The following is a 19,075-nucleotide window of genomic DNA, read 5'->3' as shown; positions in this document are numbered from 1 at the left end:
TACTGAGTTTCAACATTTATCTATTAGACACCTGCATGCAAATTTTTTAGGTCCCATACCTTTCAGAGGCTTTGATATTGGCCATTACTCGAAACTACCCTTAAAAATCTCTATGAAATCCTTATAATGGAGAAAATATAATAACTCCTGTTAGGATTATCCTTAGAATTTGAAACTTGCAACACAACTTTGTTTCATTAAGAAGAATCATTTTGAATAGTTTGAACACGTGACTAATCCGATTTCCCGATTTTGTCGGATTTTACCCGAAAATCGGAAAAAAACGGATTTTCGGGCAATTTTTAGCAATTTTTTATCCGATCCATGTAAAAACCGGAAGATATGTTAAATAACTTTTATTTAGCTTTCAGAAACTTCAAACAGAATGTAAAAATTCGCTCTAGAACAAAAGTAATTATATTTTAAGCAGATAGTGGCATTTTTAACAATTTTTAAGCTTTTGATGACGTCACAGAAAATGTGCTGACGGAAGCAAATTTTTTTTGGCGCCATTTTGTTCCTCTTATGACGTACTATAAGTGTGCCAAGTTTGATTCAATTTGAACAACCCTATGAAAAGTTATTGAGGGGGGGCGGAATCCGCCCCCCCCCCCCCCCCCCCGGTCATAGTATGTTCGAAAAACCCCGGACCGAATAGGGTTAAGAATTAGAAAAGAAACAACAAAAGGTTACACATTTCACGACCTTTCTCCGTATGACACAAATAATTCTTTGTGAGAAAGTGACTATCGAGTCAAACAAAAACAAGCTAAAAATTTGTCCCTACAAGCGCTTTATTCGTGCCCAGACTGCGCTGTATGAAAGTCCGTAATTAAGACTAATTGGGGAATTTACAATAATTAACAATTCAATGCGTACTACATAAAAGAAAATTTCCCTTTTAAAAGTCTGAATTAATTAATGCTGACTATTTTATTTCAATCTCGGCAGGAAGGAAGTGTAATTTTCATTCTATAAAAAGCAACAGTAAAATGTATACACAGAAGTACACAGAAAATTGAATCAGAAACAGAGACTTATCTGCAGCACTACCATGGGTTGTTGTTGTTGCAAACCCATGTCTTCACTACCAGCTGACGTGGAAGGAAAGGTTTTACATTCAACTTACGGTGATCATGTTTTTATTGTGCAGGAAAATAATCAAGTCCGAACCATACAACGCTCTGGAACTTTGTTTATAACAGACAGAAATATTTTATATTACACCAATGGCTGTATTTCTTCGAAAGTGGTAGACATGCCGTTAAGTTTTATTAAAACTTGCCACCATGAAACCTCTTTTTCGGTTTCCGGAAGCTTTATTTATTATAAACCATGCTGCTGTTCCGGCTGTCCTGATGGTTTGGTAAATATCACTGCAGACAACAATGGCAAAGAGGTGCGCCTTGCTATGGGCGTTAATTTTGCTGATGAGTTTGTTGAACATATTAACAACGCCCGAAATGGCGTGAAATAATACGTTATCACACATATGATTAAAACAATGTCAATGTATTTGTTAATGCTATTAAGTTTTAAGGCGGGGGCGGATTTCGCCTCCCCTTGGTGTTTTTTTTATAATAATATTTTTGTGATATGTGATATGATTTATTAAGTTGCATATATAGCAAATTCTCGACTTACGACTTCTAGAATTTTAATTTTTATTCAGGGAGGGGCGCTTTAAAAAATGTTTCAACAAAATATACAAGCTAATCAACTATTAAGAAAGACAAGCATTTTCAAAAGCATTTGAGAGTGGAGATGGTTTTAAAGAATGCAGTTCTTGAATATTTAGACCTCATCTTCTGTTAATTATGAAATATTAAAATAAGTGGGCGCAAATTCAGGAGTGGGCGCTTAATAGAGTATTTGTAGTAACAAGGATCAAACGTCTAATTGCTATACAGGGACATGCTGAGAAGGAGAGGAGCTTAAATCTTCAAGTGAAAAATACATTTATTTGTTACACAAAATTTTCAGAAACTACGTTCTGGGTCATGCAGTTAGTCATTCTTTCAACGCACACAATTGATATATGTGTAAAAATGATAAAAGAGATGGAAACCTTTAAAATATTAAAAATGTCAAGATCTTCATTTTGGTTCTATAATATTTCTGAAATTTTGACGATTTTCGTTGAAATGTCATCCACTAATTAGAGTAGTCTTAACACTATTTCATGTGGTTTGATGAAGCAACCAGATAAACAAAGTTAGTTTTCTTTGATTATGTAAAGACTATTACAGCTTCAAATACTTCAAGATTATTCTTGCTTGTCAATCTAAGTGTTGTAAATTTATCATTTGCTCACTTTAGAAAATTTTCATAAAAGATTATTTAAAAATGATACAAAATTTGCTTAGTTGAACCATTTTTTTTTTTTTTAATCTTAAAATTTTCTCCCTGATCCTTGATTTTATATTACTAGTCGTTAGACCGTGGAAAAATCCACGGGTTCGCCTGTCCTTTTTATACCGCATTGCGTGCGTCTTGCTACTTGCGCAGCTAAGCTATTATTTTGCGTGACAGACAGACGGAAAGACGTATACGGGTATTATAATATAGATGGTCGTTAACCCGTGGAAAAATCCACGGGGTCGCCCGTCCTTTATATACCGCATTTCGTATCTCTCGCTACTTCAGGTGCCATCTTGCGCAGAGACAGACAGAATACGGCTATTATTATAGAGACTAGTCGTTGCCCGTGGAAAAGTCCACGGGTTCGCCCGTCCTTTATATTTACCCGCGGCAACAAAGTGGATAAAATATATCGCATTTGATATTCGTGTTTCCGTAGCACAATTTTCTAACTCACCGGGGGGTCCGCGCAGAGACAGACAAAATACGGCTATTATTAAAGAGATTACTAGAATCAGTATTTAATCCCTGTCTACACTAAGAAAAATCTATGTGTAATAAGAATAAATGGTTTCAGAGGTCAAAAGCTTTAGAACATGTTAAGAACATTTAAGGCTTTGTTAAGAACTATTGAAATTCTGCTTTAAACTTCAAAAATGACAAAATAAAAGGGAAATTAAGATCAGTTTAAGAGTATTTTGAGAATGTTTAAATAAACGCTCCCTTCAAGTTAAGTGTTTGAATTAAATTTTACATGTGCTTAAATTGCTTAAAAACTTTGGAAAACTTAGTAGCTAGGTTTGATTATAAACATATGGGTTTGTAAGCGATGGTGTGCGAATATAAATAACGAACACCGGTGGATATATAAGTGCGTCCGTTGCAGGCATTTCAAGAGAAAAAACATGACAACTTTGGATGACATTGCAATATGTATGATTTCTTAACTGATCAATAAGATTCAAGATGTGTTAAGTTATCCCTCACTTCAATTGAATTCAAGAATTCGGTGTCTTTATTAGACCACAAAAATATTGATTTCAGAAAAGTATATTTGTTTTATGTTTATAACCGTAGCTTGGACAATCATTAACTATTCGGTGGAGGTTTGAAAGCGTTATATAAAGTGGAATGGTAACGTCAGCACCTGCACCCATACCAGTAAATTCACCATGTGGACATGACATAAACGATTGTGTTCCCAGGAGTTGTTAAAGCTTCGTTTTCATTTGATGTTAAATTGCGTTAATTTTTTTCTTACTCCAGAGTTATTAAGAATTTAGCGCTAGGACAGCTCCATTACAAGTAAAATTAAAGCTAATTTAAATCTTGCCGTTGATGAAATATGTCTAATAACAACGAGAATTTTTTTTATGAATTTTCATGAGGTGAATTAAATGAAGAAGGGAAATTCAAAATAGAAAATTGCCTAGATTTTTAGGTCCATGATTTTTTTGTAAAGCGACCGCCAATATGGTAAATATTACCACCTAATTAATATAAAATCTTTTTTTAAAAAAAAATGTCTTTTGCACACATAACATGCCTTTTTTCTACAAAAGTGTGGTCGCGCTAACTCACGTTAAAATAAATTAAAAAATGTTCAAATATTAGCGCATCTGTTTAACGTGAATTACCGCCTGATAAAAACCGAGCTACTTGAGATTATTCTTTCCAACACTAACTTCAATTCATCAAGATTTAACATTTTACTCATTAAGACGGAATCAGGGACTTTTGATGCATTCTTTTCACCGCACCAAACAGTTCTGTGTAACCTGTAACAGGGTACTCTGGAGGTAAACTTTTAGTAAGTAGATTTCGTGCGTGCTTCGTAACGATATTCGTTTTCTGTGTGTGTGCATAATAATGTTGAAGTCTAATCGCAGCTTTCTCAATTGACATCACTACTACAACGCACTAATACTAAATACAATGTTTACGTTAAAGACCCTTAAATCAATTCACCCTTGCTCCGTTCACTTGACTTAGCTTTTTGGCCGTGTCATGTTTGTAATTTTTCAGTGTTCAATACAGTGTTCTCTTTCTGTCTTTCAGGCTTCCGCATTATTATGTGTTCTGTGGTGGTAGCATTTGCTGTTTCTGCAGTCGAAGGAATTGCAGGAGGCGTTCTTCAAAATTATAAACTTAACGATGCTCCAAAAAGCACGACCGGTAGTATTTCTGATGAAGATCAATTAACATCAAGGCTTTTAGTGAACACGCAGAGGGATGCGCTGACGGATTTTTACATGTATGGTTCTAATGATGATATTTACGAAGAGTTCACTGCGCAGGAAGCTACGCATTATTTCTTTGAAGAGGAAGAAGAACAGAAAGACAAAAAAGAGACTGACGCTTTGCCATCTCATCTGAAATGGAGAGAAAATAGAGTTCCAGGATGGAAATGGTTGGGAACTTGTGTTAAGTATTCCTTTTACATTACTGTTCTTGGTAGTTTTATAGTTGGTTCAGCTGCTGTTCTGCTGATGTTTGTTGACATAAACACTGCTGATGTGTGCTCTGATGTCCAATGGAAGGATATTCCTATTTCAGTACAGCGTATACGTGTTACGGTTCAAATATTTGAAGGCTGGTTACTTCAATTCTTTCATATTTTTACCATGCTACTTGTGTTTGGATGGGATGTGATTGGACCCCTGCATTTATTAAATTGGAACTTAAGTGCAGCATTCTTAGATTCTGTTTATCGTTTATATCTACAAATATACAACGTATATGACAGCGCTTGGATAAGTGGTCCCTTAAATGCTCTCTTTGTTGGAATGATGGTTTTTAACAGTTATCGAATATCAAGATTCTTTCATCGTGCAACGTGGAAAAAGGCTGTGCTCACTTTTCAGTTGGGTTCACAGTTTATGCTAGGGACGTTAACATTGTATTCTATTGTGTATCTACTTATCCCCTGGTTTGTTCAACTGTCTCCTTTACAGCAGGCTATTGTAGCAGCTGCAGCGCCATTAAGTGGGGCAATATGTAAAACAATTTCTCGTTTAGCTATACAAAACGTAGCAAGTGTAAATCATCCTGGAACATCTTACGTCCTTGTGGTTGCCGTATATTCAGCAGCTCCTATTGTATACAGAACTTTACAAGCTGAAGTAGAGTCCTTTAAATACTTCGCCTTGCTTTGTATAGCACATGGATTTGTTGGACTCCTGGAAAGGCTTTCAGTTGTGCTTCGAGATCATTTTTACGTTTGGTTTTATAAGAAAGTACTAAAAAGAGAAAGGATTTCTTGTCACGTTGGAATGTTCCGAACACCAAGGACACAGCGTCTGATTGCAGATCTAACTATTTGTAATATAATACAGGAGATCGCAGCTCTCATTCTAACAAACGCCTTTGTTCAACTTTACGCCCTGCAATTTGGTTCGACAGCTGATGGAAAAAACTTTAATCCAAGAGATATTTTGATCGAGTTTTTATATCGAACAATCTTGGCTACAGCTAGCGAATTTGTTTTCACATTATTTGGGATTTTCATCATGACGTGGTATTTGAACCTTCCAATCGTTAGGATTTGGCGAAATAAATGGAAAACGCTTTTGTTCACAAATTTAATTACATGCTGCGTTTTGGTGTTATATACCACACAACATCTGGTGACTGTTGTCGATTCAAAGTATAGAGATGTGAACGAAACAAAGACTTGTGACCCGTCACAATTGCTCTTTTTTAAAAATAGTATATAACTAGTCTATACGGCCCGCCGTGCAAAAATCCACTTAGGCAAAAAAAATGATAAGAAAGAAACCTGGGTCCCCGAATCCGTTTCGGAATAAACGTGTTTAGTTTCTAATGTCTGACAATTATCTTCAAGATTGTAAAACTCTTCAACGTAGTAGTCGGTATTATAGTTTCTCTGGACTGTTCCGCATTAAAAGTGTACTTTACTTTGAGCGATATTCTAGGCAAAGCAAGATCGGTCCTGTACTTGACATTTTACTTGTGGTTGGTACTCACCCTTGTTCCCAGAGATTTTTGCCTTTTTTTCGTATATTAAAATGGCAAAACAATTTGAAACAAGACGTATGATATACGCAAACAACCTCGCGAATAAAGTTTACTTCAGTAATTCAGTAATTCAGCAATTCCACAATTTCTGCTAACAAAAAATACAGCCTATCATTTATGGTTGAAAGTCGCGCTATTGAAACGTTTATGCTTTTAAACGGCATTTAGGTGACAAAAAATCAAAATTTTGATGTCACCATCATGTCCGGCATACTTTTTTTGTTAACTTTGCTAAATTTTGTTTAAAATAAAGTTGTTTTAATTATTGGACCAATTTTGGCCTAAAATTGAGTTCGCAGGCGAGACAGTAAAAAGTAAAAAAAGTTCAAGAGCGTTTTGGCTACCTAAGGGATACTTTGTTTGTAGCAGGCCGTGGAAAATTCATACTAATACTTTGTTTCTATTAGTTGAAAATAAAAAGCATTCTTATTGAATTTTTAAGGCCTTTCTCTCTCTATCTATTATCAGGCGATTTAAAGTAAACACGTAGCCAATTGAAAACATTTTCACCAACCTTAAACCCAGGGATTGTAACATTTTAAAAATAAAAGGGCCGGGAGAAGGAGAAGGAAAAGGGGAAGGAGAAGGAGAAGGACAGCTCCATCAATTCCTGCTAATGATGTCAGAAAACACACAGAAACCCATCAGCTACTTTTTCACCATTACCACCCAAAGAAATATAAGTACTACAGAAAAAACAACTGAAAGAAGTACAATCAGCACCAAGTGAAACTATTTCAGAAGATAAAAACACGCTTCCACCAATACTCCAGCGTGCTCCAAAAGAGCTACCCATCGTGCTCTACCATCTAAACAGGGCTGGCTGGGTTTACTAACCCAGTTAGGAGAGAATCAGCTTTGTGTAAAATGGTTAGATTTTCAGTCAGCCCTTTTACGTGAAACTGACTCCAATCCAACATAAATACTTACCAAGGATAACCTCTCTAATCCCTTTGATGCTTTTATCAATCAAGGTTCTGTTATATAGAATACACGCAATCCGAGCAAATCAGACACAGCAACTTCTGGACAAGGGGCTAAGATGGACTTGGAGGACGGCCTGAAGCTTGCAGGCTATATCGCGGCGGTGATCCTGTTCGATGAATACGCGATCAAACAAGGGTGGTACAAAAAGTCTTTAATATCTCCGAAATAAAGCATCCGGTAAAACTCGTGTTTGTCCCCAGGGACAAACACGAGTTATGGAAGGAACCAAGTGCACAGGGCGGGCAAATGAATAGTAAATGGAAAAGAAGTGCCTAACAGGTTCAAGGTTAAGGGCAATGGTCGAACCAAGAGCTGTATGGATTGCCTGGCGTTGTACCAAATGCACCGGGGTCTTTGGTGAATAATCACGGAGGTGTCTTAATATGTTCTTCATGTGCCGCGTTATACCCGAAAATTCATGACAGGAAGTGGAGCAACTATTAGTAAATGGATGTTATTAAGGACCCCCACATAGCAATTTTCACGGGGCCCACAAGCTGTGGCAAAACACAGCGTGTACTGGACCTACTGGAAAATGAGTATAGGAAGCACTTCCACGATATTGTGATCCTATGCCCTACTATACGGTGGAATACAACCTATTTAGAGAGGGCATCGCTTTGGAAGGATAATTATGTGTTCCTTATAGAGCCTAAGGAACAACTCTGCGAATGGATCCAAAAATTATCCTCGTTACTGGCAGGCGAGGACACGTTGTTTGTGATTGACGACGTCATAGCCGATGAAAGCCTCGATAGGCGTCGACAACCCCTACTTGAATTGGCTATTTCGGGTAGGCATCGTAAGCACAGTCTTTGGCTCCTAGCCCAGAGCTACACTGCCCTGCCCAAGAACCTCAGGAGGCAGAAGAAGGCCTTGTTTTTATGGTATCCTCATGAGAGGAGTGACATGAGGCTAATCAATGAAGAGACGAGCATGATCCCCGATTGGGATGATATCAAGCCTGATCTTAAAAAATCCAAACATGCATGCCTGCATGTGAGATTGGAACACCCTAGTACTTGAAATATTTTCCAATGACCACAGCGAAATCCTCTGGCCAAGCATTAGTCTATAGAGGATGTCTTCACAACTCGCCTTATTCAACGCAATACCTGCAGGATCAATTGAGACCTTGTTCGATAAACAAAATCAGCCCCTGTTCAAACGTGCTTATCTCGAGAAAATCCTATGTATTCCAAATGCCAGGAAGTATGGCCTTGATCGTCATATCACAATATCAAGGGTAGAAATAGAGGGTATGACGCAGACTGTACCCGGCGGGTACAGCCGGTCGGGTATGCTAGGAGGAGGGAAAAATCCCCATGATGTATCTGTCACGTTGGACGGGGTCCTCGGAATTACCGTCAGGTCAAGAAAGCCTAAGGCCGTAGCCTTGAGAAAATGGATGGCCGGGAAGAGGGTGGAAAAATTACAGGAGACTATTGAGAAGAAGGATAATGTTCTGGTCCTTTTCAATGATGAAATTGAGGACAGGGATAGTCAGCTCATGGCGTTGGGGATGAAACTGAGGAGCTACAGCAACGTGCTGTGCTCCACCTCGAAGATCCTGGAAAAGATAATAGTATGATGATTATCCAGAAGAACAACGATGATCCTTTCCAATACCTTGCCATTTGTGGTCAACAGGGGCATGTAGCTCAAAAAATACGGAATAAGCTTGTTGACTACCCCAAGGGTGAGATTGTGGTACTAGCAGAGACACCCAATGCTATCGTGCATTACAATTGGCTTCGAGAACGTGGATGTATTGAAGTCAACCCGGAGCGCGTAAGACATTTTAGGCTTGTTGAGCACTATACGCATGAAGGCCTATTGGAACTAGCGGAATAGGTGGTATCCTAGGTATGGACAGATCTGGCCGGACGCTAATTTAACTACCCTTGTGTGTAGTATAAATATCCTCGCATCATATATTGGTTCCAAACCAACTCCCTAATGAAGACTAAAATTGGCATGATACCTTCAATGTTTCAAGTCCGCAATAGTAGGGCACAAGGGGGCATCTCCGCGGTGCCACTTGGTAAAGCCTGGGACTATTACCACTCTTTAACATGTTCTGGAGGTACTTCAACATCCTCCGGAATAGGCATCAACTCTTTCGACACAAAGCTCCTTTCAGGACCATCCTTTAAGTAGTATAAAGCACGGCTAACCGCTATAATATGGTCAAACCTATACATTTTCCTACTCCAGAAAGCATCGGCGGCGCATCTTCTCGGATCTCCATGCTCCTCTCCGGGCTGCAGGAGGTATAAATACAACCCATCTTCAGGTAGGGGTGTCTCTTCAGGATATTGCTGACTTTTTGCAAGCGGCACCTCCTCAAGCTTAATCGCCTTGTTAGGTTTTATCTTAATCATGGCAGTCTTGGTATTATTGAGGCTTTTGACGATGGTATATAGATTTTTCACCCAGGTGCTGCTAGTCTCATCAGAAGCTAATTCCTGCGCATTCTGAGGCTTGAATAGCCTTTCAGCAAGTACCTTGTTGTAGCTCTCTACAAAGGCTGTAAACGTATGATGATATTTGGTTGCAGCCCTCTTAATTTCAACCCCCTTGTCCTTTAGAAGCTTGATTACATTTGACTTGAATTCAGAACCATTGTCACACTGGAAGGTTTTGGGGTAATGAAGGGGTCCTGCCTTGTAGATATCTTGGATTATCCCCGCGACTTCGCTAGCCTTTATAGTTCGTAGAGGTCTAGCTACCTTATATCTCGAGGCTACATCAATGCCCGTCAGGATATACTTGTACGTATTACCATACAATCGATCATGGGGCATGTATAGTAGATCAAACTGGTGCATCTCGTTAGGTCTTGTAACGGTAAAATGGGGTAGTCTATACGTTTCGGACCTCGAATGTGTCTCAACCACAAGAGCTGCCTGGATAGCCAATGAGCGACTACCTTTTTGGAGAGACCGCTCTCCTTCGCGAGTACTTTAATAGCCTTGAGGCTTTCCAGAGATTTTCTGGGTATAGTAAACTTGACCTAGCTTTCCCGCCTCTTCTTCCGTAACAATATGCGATATTTCTGACATATTTATTATATGTCAGAAAACGTTCTTATAAGTATTTATATGCCACAAACCCCAGCAGGGATAAGGAGCCAAGGACGAACGTCAATTCGCCATCTTGTTGGGTTTTTGAAGGGGTGTAAAAATTTTTCAATTCCGGAACCTTTTTATCCGAAGCGATATAATACCGATACATATCGTCATCGAGTTCACGAAGGTTTTTATCGGTCTTTACTTGCATCTCCCGCTGCCTGGTGAACCAATCGACCTTATCCTTAAGCTTTTCAACGGCCTCGTCATGACGCCTCCGTTCCGCTTCGCCGTGCACCGAGAGCTTACTGGATAGAAAATTGGTCCCACTGAATGCCAGTGCATTTATGAAAGCCCCGACCACTATCACAGCTATTGTTGCCATCCTTATTTCAGTACTCCACACCATCGAGCCTACCCCTAAGTATGTTCATTTGGGCGTCTTAAAGCAAGTACACATAGCATGCAAAATCCCCGGTTCTGTCGGTCTTTTTTGTCATGTGTAATGTCATTTATTATTTTTATGTTATGTATTATAATGGGGCCTTCCACTACCATGTAAAATATCATCGGAAAAGGCCCGGAAGTCCACAAATAGGGCGTATCTCTCGTTGAAGAATTGGCCAATCGTGACGTTAGAGTCGTGGGCACCGAAAATGTTTACAATCTGCTCGAGGTGGTCCTTGGGGAGCATGGCTTGGCTATACAGTTCATTGGGCTCCTCTTCAACGGTGATACTAATACTCTCGATTTTGGGGTTATAAAACACCTCATTGACACCCGCATGGTGCTTCACTTTCCCGGGGAACAATAGCAAGACGCCCTTTAAGGACTTGGCAGGAGTTTCAATTTGGAGGTTGTAACTGGTATCTGCCTTTTTCATAATGACTACTTTGCTACGGAGTATCCGTTCATAGGGTAGGGCCAATCTTGCATACCTTGACATCATAGCGCTAGCGAGGCCCTCATGAGTGATCTTGTCAAATTGAAGCTATATATTAGTAATTTTGTACGCGGCATCGGCCGCTTTGGCCGCGTGCTCCCCGAGGCTGCCGTCCCTGCATCTTTGATGACGTCAGCATGGGACGCAAAATGTACATCAAATTTAAATCTGTCATATAAACTTGCCGGAAACAAGGGTAAATCTCAGGCCAGTTCAAAAATTTTTCCCAATGGGATGCAGAATGTGTTACCATACGCGGCAACAATCGCCTTCTCTTCATCCGTACCAACGTGGTCGCTAGCTTTGACTTGCAGTGCCCTGATTGTCCCGTCATTGGGGTTTATGCCGTCCAGGATAAGGTTGTTATCCCTATCAAATTTCGGCAGCCAGAGATTCCGGTACACTGCCAGGATATTGTAATCTGATATATTCTAGACCTCTTTGCCATTTAACGTAATGCGTAGATTCTTAACCAGACTTTTGCCAATGTTGCTGACAATGGTACGCCTTGTAATTGTTCCGTTAGCGTCAGCTCAAACCAGAGCTTGAGACTACCTGGAAAAATGACATCGTTCTGCCCCATGTTGGGAATATCAACATAGAGGTCTTGATTCTGGTTGATTGTAGAGGGTATATGGCTTATCTGAACCCTTTGCTTCCTGCCCTTGATACTGTCGTTCCGAATGCATTCATTTTATTATAGGAGGAAAATGTTCTAATAAAATGGCTGATAATCCGATATTTACATATGAAGATGATCTTGATGATAGGGGTGATGGGGATGATAAAGAAGATACTCCATCAACGCAACAACTCCCTGGAACATTGGGGACCTCAACACCAGGACAACAGTCGGGAGGTGCGCATAGGCGACTGGGACTGGGTACGGAGGAGGCCAAATCCGAGCTTTTTCATTCGAAGGTTGATAGTCTTTACTCATATCTTATGGTTAATCTGGATATGGGGTCCGACGTGATGCATTACGACAGGTTTAGAATGGATGAAGAAAATCAACTTATCATTAAAAAGGTTGTGACGGGGAGGAGATCCCCACCGGAAGTAGTACTCACATTGCAAGATGGTAACTTTCCAACCATCGGACAGATACAGAGGTTGCTAGGTAGTACGTGTATGAAGGCCATTGGTTTTGATAAATATCAGACGCCCAACAAAGGTGGTAAGGCCAGAACCTCATACAGGATGCTAATGTTCTTGTGAATAAGGAGAAGGAGGGTGGTAATGAGGGGGAGGGGGAGATGATTCAGATGGAAACAATAGATGGTATTCAAAATTTTGCATACGATGTAGAGGGTTTTTTAGATACTTCAATTGCCGGCATCGACGACGAGGAGGATATTAATATAGGAGGAATAAGGTCCGAAATTGAAAAACTACAAGATAACATTAAAAAATTGAAGGATAAAATTATAAAATATGGTAGTGAAATCAATAAAAGGGAGGGCAGTCTGAAAGAACTCAAAAAGCAGAAGGCCGGGGTGCAAAGGATTCAAGATATCACCGATCTTGAGAAGGATATTGATAAATTGAAGAAGGATAGGAAGGTTGCACTGGGTAGACATGGTCTACTCTGAGATTTTTAAGCATCTGAAGAACATCAGGGCCGAGTTGATGAAGATCGCTGGGGATGACATGCCTTTACTGGAGAAGCTTAAAACCCTCTTCAGGGAGCAAGGGATAAATATAGCTAGTATCGTGTCTGCTATTGGCCTGTTGGTTTCCACCATTATACTCTCCGTTACGGGAGGAAGTGCAGCGGCAGGTGCTGCAGGGGGAGGTGCCGCGGATCGGGCTGGAGAAGGGTTCGTACAAAAGCAACTTGAAAGGCTCGGAAACTTCCTTAAATACCTGGCGGGAAAAGCAGGTATCGCATTACCCGGGATTATTGGTACGGTTGTCTCGTTATTTTTGAGGGTAGCTGCAACAGTCGTGGAATACGCGGCAAAACATCTGTACATGGCCATCGCGGCTGCTGCCGGGTTTGTCGTGCTCTATATCAGGAAATTGACCTATTTTTTAAGCCATATATAGGCAATGATGATACCTACCCCGGCCGTGATTAATGCGGTCATGTTGGTTTTGTGGTGGTTGCTCAGGTATAGGAGGTGTAGCATGTTTGGGAGGTATAGATGGTATAGCCTGTATGCTAGTATGATCAGGAGTATCTATGGGAGGCGTAATAGGTGTGGCATGCTTAGGAGGTATAGGAGGTGTAGTATGCATAGGTAGCTTGATAGTATACTTGGGTGGTGTAGTATGCATAGGAGGCATAGTATGCTTGGGAGGTGTGGTATGCTTTGGAGGTAGGTTATGCCTAGAGGGCGTAGTATGATTAACAATAGGCTTGTTGTTCACATCGATCTGCACCCCCACATTTATATTGGCAGGTGCTATGAAGATATTGTTGTTATACCCTACAATTTTTCCTATACGCAGGTTAATGTCGGAAGGCAGCATGTAGACGCCGGGCATGACGCCACAATTCACCGGAGTTCGGGCATATTGCAACACCTTCTGGAATTCCGTAATGTCATGACCCACATTTTCCTCACGTTGGACCATGGCCTCAAATTTTTGCAATAGAATTTGCCTTGCCGTATAGTTGTCTGCACCAGGCCCAAGTAGGGATGGTTTAGCCCCTGCTTGCGATCCCAGCAATAAGACTACGTAGACGTGAATGCTCTCAGTCAGCTTGGTTAGACTTTCCGATGTCAGGCCTTGACTTGTGGGGATGATGAATTTGGCCCAGTCCCCATCAACTTGAGGCCACCATCTACCATTTGTCAACGACGACATGACAGCTTTAAATTTGTATAAAGCGTTGGCATCTGCACCGTATTCGCGACAGACCTGTGCATACCCGGAGGTTGAGTGGGGCGGTTTTGTACTTAGAAAAACCGTCGTCATACGGCATGGTCACCTTCATCCTTGCCAGGATGCGACGCATGTGGTAGTACACGTGAAATTTAAAGATCGAGTTGACAAGGGTACGGAACCCGTTAGATGTTTAGCGGATATTCCCAAGGTAGTTCTTGCGCAATGGGTAGCGAAATAAACCTGAATATTCCAGTAGTCCAACGACTGCCCTGTCCAACCCACCATAACAGGGTCATTCAGCAAATTGGCAGGGATTTTTTATGGCATATTTGGTAAACTCGGGGAATGCCACCTCAATGTGCGAGTCCGTAGACACAAGCCCTGATGCTCTAGGTTGGTTACACTAAGTGCCCATTCTCCTCTGTTACTTTTATACCTTGCCTTGGGATTGTACGAATACATGTTCATCCTTTTTTCTAACAAGAAAGGGATGAAGCAACTATACGTTACTGACATTGACAAACCTACAATATTTGAAGACTACATGGGGCAGGATACGAGAATTGCCTTGAAATCGAAAAGTATTCGACCTGCATGGCTCAACCTGTGTAGTAACAATGATATTACCATCCGGAAAGTGGGACCTGACCAGAGGGTGACTCGGATCGAGATCATGAAGGGCTTATACAGAATAGAAGATATTGCGAGTATTGTCAACAGCCAGGCGGAGGACAAGATTAAACTGTTTGTCCTAAGAAATGCACTCTGCAGACTCCGTGTCAGTGACGGGTATACGGTGGTTATTAACAGACCGTTTCAAGAGCTCCTAGGCCTACCCTTCGATCCCGCAAATAAGTACTACACGAGCGGTGACCACGATGCCAATTACAAGACCGATGTGTACCATAGATTGAGACTCGTGTGTCCACAGTTGGACGAGGACGACTGCCTACTTGATGGCAAAAAGTCTAAAATCCTGGCCTTGCTTCCCGCCAAGGAGTTAAACGCTTGGGGAGATATGTTGACCTGGAGTTTTGACACTCCTGTTTACCTTCCACTGAAGGGTTCTACGGACCGTCTAGAGTTCGTGTTAACAGACGTCTATCACCATGAGAAGAACGTTTCGTTCACCGGCGTCACAATGCATTTGCTGATAAAAATAAATGAATGATGTAACCAAGCTATACCCAAACCTACCGAGTGCACCTGCGGAGGACGATAATATACAGACTCAAAAAAATTGATGATATTGAGAAGTATCTGCGAAATGAGATCAAGGAGCGGGACAAGCTTGCGAAGAAATTCAAGATGGACGGCACGTGGGTACGCTTCTGTGATCACGGCCTACTTGGTGTGAGCGTAATCACGTCCGGGAATTTTATTGGTCTTGTATGGCGTATAGAATATATGGTTTTTAATCCTCACCCTCAGCAACCATTTTTTTTTTGAAATCTTTGTACCGACATTCCGTAAAATGTACCTGGGGGTAATAGTTTTTGCCTTACCGATGAAATAGCCAGGATGGCACTGGCTTGGCAGGGTTCATCGTAGGGTACCAGCATACCATAGAATTTAGTCGTGATCGCGTCCTTGTAGTATTTAAGCTTGGCTTCCACGTAACGGTCCTTTTTCACGGGCTCCATTGTCAATTGCCCAGAAATCAACTCTTTGATTTTGGACTAGATTTGACGATACTTCGCAACCCAGTTGGGGTACTCTTCAAAATCGAGACTCATTGCCGGTACTGCATTGGCATTATACCGGGTGACCCCAGATTATTGGCGTCTTTACTCCGAGGGCCTCTACAAGGTATCGTGTATGGTAGCCTACTATATACCTTTGATCCTTACCTCCATTAGCAAGGATAGCATCCGACACTGTCAGGTAGTCCACGTTGATATCTTTGATGTCTGCAAATGTAGCAGCATATGAGTAGAACATTTTAGGTATGAAAAGCTCATTTTCAAATTGTAGCATCTTGTTTATTGTATTTCGAACGACTTCAGAGACTTGCACGTCATCGTACATACGCAACCACCCCCATTATACGTGATATATTCATGATAACAATACCAGCACAACATTTTACCACTTACCACAAACCGACGGCCGCAGGTACATCTATCATACGCATCGAGTACCCCTTCACAGTCTTCAAAATTCTCCATTTATCTTATGATCTAAGGCATCAAGACAATTCTCCAGACTTTTAATCTTCCGTTCATTAGCCTACTCCCTATATGATTCTTGTACCAATGCCAGGGCCATGAGTGGGAGGGATATGCCAATACCGGCCATGAAGGTCATGAATGCTGCAGTTACAAAGATATCGAATTTTGATTGACAGTTAATGCACATTTATTAGTAGTATTATCTTACAACGTAGTTGTAAGATAACATTGGTTTCAAACCAATGCCAGGAATTCCATCTGAGTCAGGTCACCCCTAAATCTGACGAGGCGTCTCCGATCCGGAGCAGGCCTTCCTTTATAGCGCCTTTTCAACAGCCACAGCGATATTTCATACGCGCTGGCGAAATTTAGTTAAAACGCTAACCAAGAAAATGTATATGATCATGTCTTTTTGATAAGCGGTTAATGAGATATAATGGCCAGTCAAACCCCCAAAAACTTTTTTTAGAAATTTGTATACCTGCTGCCTTCATTGCATAGGTCCTGATCAAGAAAATGTATAGGATCGCGTATTTTTGACTACAGAGATATTAGGGTTTGAAGGTTTTTTGGTGACGTCATCAACCCGTCCATTCCGAAACGGATTTAGGGACCCAGGCTTGGGAAACTTACCCAAATTGGTCCCAGGTGGTCCCTAATTACCTACGTGGTGAAAAATCATCGATGTCACTACCTCGTTTCCAAGTTATTTGGCCTCAAAGTTTTAGATGCACTGTAATGGCTTCATTAATTTAATATAGGATATTGACGTTAAAGTAGTGTTATTGACGTCGCGCCGTAACGTCAAAAAATTTAACATACTAGACATTCATTTTTCGGCTACATCAAAGGAAAATAAGCATATCAACTTTGCCTGTTACAGACACACAGACACACTTAGCGTATTATTATATAGACTAGTCGAAAAGGCCCGTGGATAATCCACTTAAGGCGGGTTTTCACGAACCGAATTGAACGGCGAATTCGACGGCGAATTGTATCTGAGCATGCTCAGATACAATTCGCCGTCGAATTCGCCGCTCAATTCGGTTCGTGATAATCCCCCTTTTAGGCAAAAGGACAATGGAAAAATAGGTTGTTTTAGATTTTTTGCTGACGTCAGCAGTGCAAATACACAATAAATAAATTGAGAAACTTGTTTTCATGTTTCCTCATTGTGTAGAGCTCACACTGCTGATCAAGAAAATATATATAATCACGTGCTTTTGATTAATGGTTACTGATATATAAAGGTTTAAAAATTTTGCTGACGTCAGCAAAGTCCCTAATAAAACAACAACAAAAATTTTCTTTTGAAATTTGTATACCCGTTGCCTTCATCTTATGAATCTTGAAATGCTGATCAAGAAAATGTATAGGATCATGTACTTTTAATAAACGGTTACGGAAATATTGTGATTTAAAGGTTTTTTGATGACGTCATAAACCCGTACATTCCGAAACGGATTTGGAGACCCAGGTTTGGAAAATTACGCAAATTGGTCCCAGGTGGTCCCTAGTTACCCACGCGGTTAAAAAACATTGACGTCACCACCTTGTTTCCAAGTTATTTGGCCTCAAAATTTAATTTAATTTAAGTAATGGCTTCACTAATCTTAATTAACTTTCCTTTGACGTCAATACTATTTTAGCGTTAAAGTTTGGTAAATTACAGAACAATTTTAGAGGCGATGTTTTATAGAATTTGTTAAGGAAAATTGTGAAGAATATAATCCACTTTGCAAAAGTCACAGACAGACAGAACTGGCGTATTCTTATATAGACTAGTCGATAAAGCCCGTGGAAAAATCCACTGAGGCAGGATAAATATGAAAAATAAGCGTCATTCGAATTTTGCTGACGTCAGCAATGGCCTGTCTAGACCTTAAAATTTTTTTTAGAAATTTGTATACCTGTTGCCTTCATCGTATAGATCTTGAAACGCTGAGCAAGAAAATGTATAGGATCGCGTATTTTTCACAAACGGTTGCAGAGATATTAGGATTTGAAGGTTTTTCGATGACGTCATCAACCCGTCCATTCCGAAACGGATTCGGGGACCCAGGTTTGGGAAAATGACCCAAATTGGTCCTAGTTGGTCCCTAGTTACCCACGCGGTGAAAAATCATTGACGTCACCACCTCGTTTCCAAGTTATTTGGCCTCAAAGTTTTAGGTGCACTGTAATGGCTTCATTAATTTAATATAGGATATTGACGTTAAAGTAATGTTATTTTCGTCGCGTCGTAACGTCAGAAAATTTAACATATTAGAGATGCATTTTTCGGCAACATCAAAGGAAAATGAAGAAATCCACTTTGCCTGTTACAGACACACAAACAGACACACTCTCCGTATTATTATAAGAGATTAATTAAATTATGTAAGGAAAAAAATTAATTTCTGAAGTTATTTTGATAAATTACAAGATTTCCAATTAAACAACCCCCTGGTTTCTAAAAATTCGCGGAAAGATCAAAGGAATATCGGTAACCCTTTTGAACAGACAAAATACGGCTATTATTGTAGAGACTAGTCGATAAAGCCCGTGGAAAAATCCACTGAGGCAGGATAAAATTGAAAAATAAGCGTCATATTAATTTTGATGACGTCAGCAACCCATCTGCAAAAAAATTAGAACCTTGTTTTCACGTTTCCTCTATTGTGTGG

General features: G+C 40.3%; 1 protein-coding gene across 4 annotated transcripts in view; it reads left to right on the top strand.

Annotated features, from left to right (window-relative positions):
- The window catches only part of LOC130647160 (uncharacterized), a 32,449-nt gene extending 26,281 nt beyond the window's left edge, over nt 1-6,168 (top strand). For all 4 annotated transcript variants that reach the window (XM_057452919.1, XM_057452921.1, XM_057452918.1 and 1 more), the window contains exon 2: nt 4,420-6,168. In XM_057452919.1, the coding sequence (XP_057308902.1) occupies nt 4,434-6,077 (1,644 nt within the window). In that variant the 5' untranslated portion in view covers nt 4,420-4,433 and the 3' untranslated portion in view covers nt 6,078-6,168. The remainder of the gene's footprint in view (nt 1-4,419) is intronic.
- The last annotated feature ends 12,907 nt before the right edge of the window (nt 6,169-19,075 follow it).

This window comes from Hydractinia symbiolongicarpus, chromosome 6 (genome assembly GCF_029227915.1).
Source record: "Hydractinia symbiolongicarpus strain clone_291-10 chromosome 6, HSymV2.1, whole genome shotgun sequence".
NCBI lineage: Eukaryota > Metazoa > Cnidaria > Hydrozoa > Anthoathecata > Hydractiniidae > Hydractinia > Hydractinia symbiolongicarpus.
Note: the sequence above shows the minus strand (reverse complement) of the source record. Positions and strands in the feature narration are given on the sequence as shown.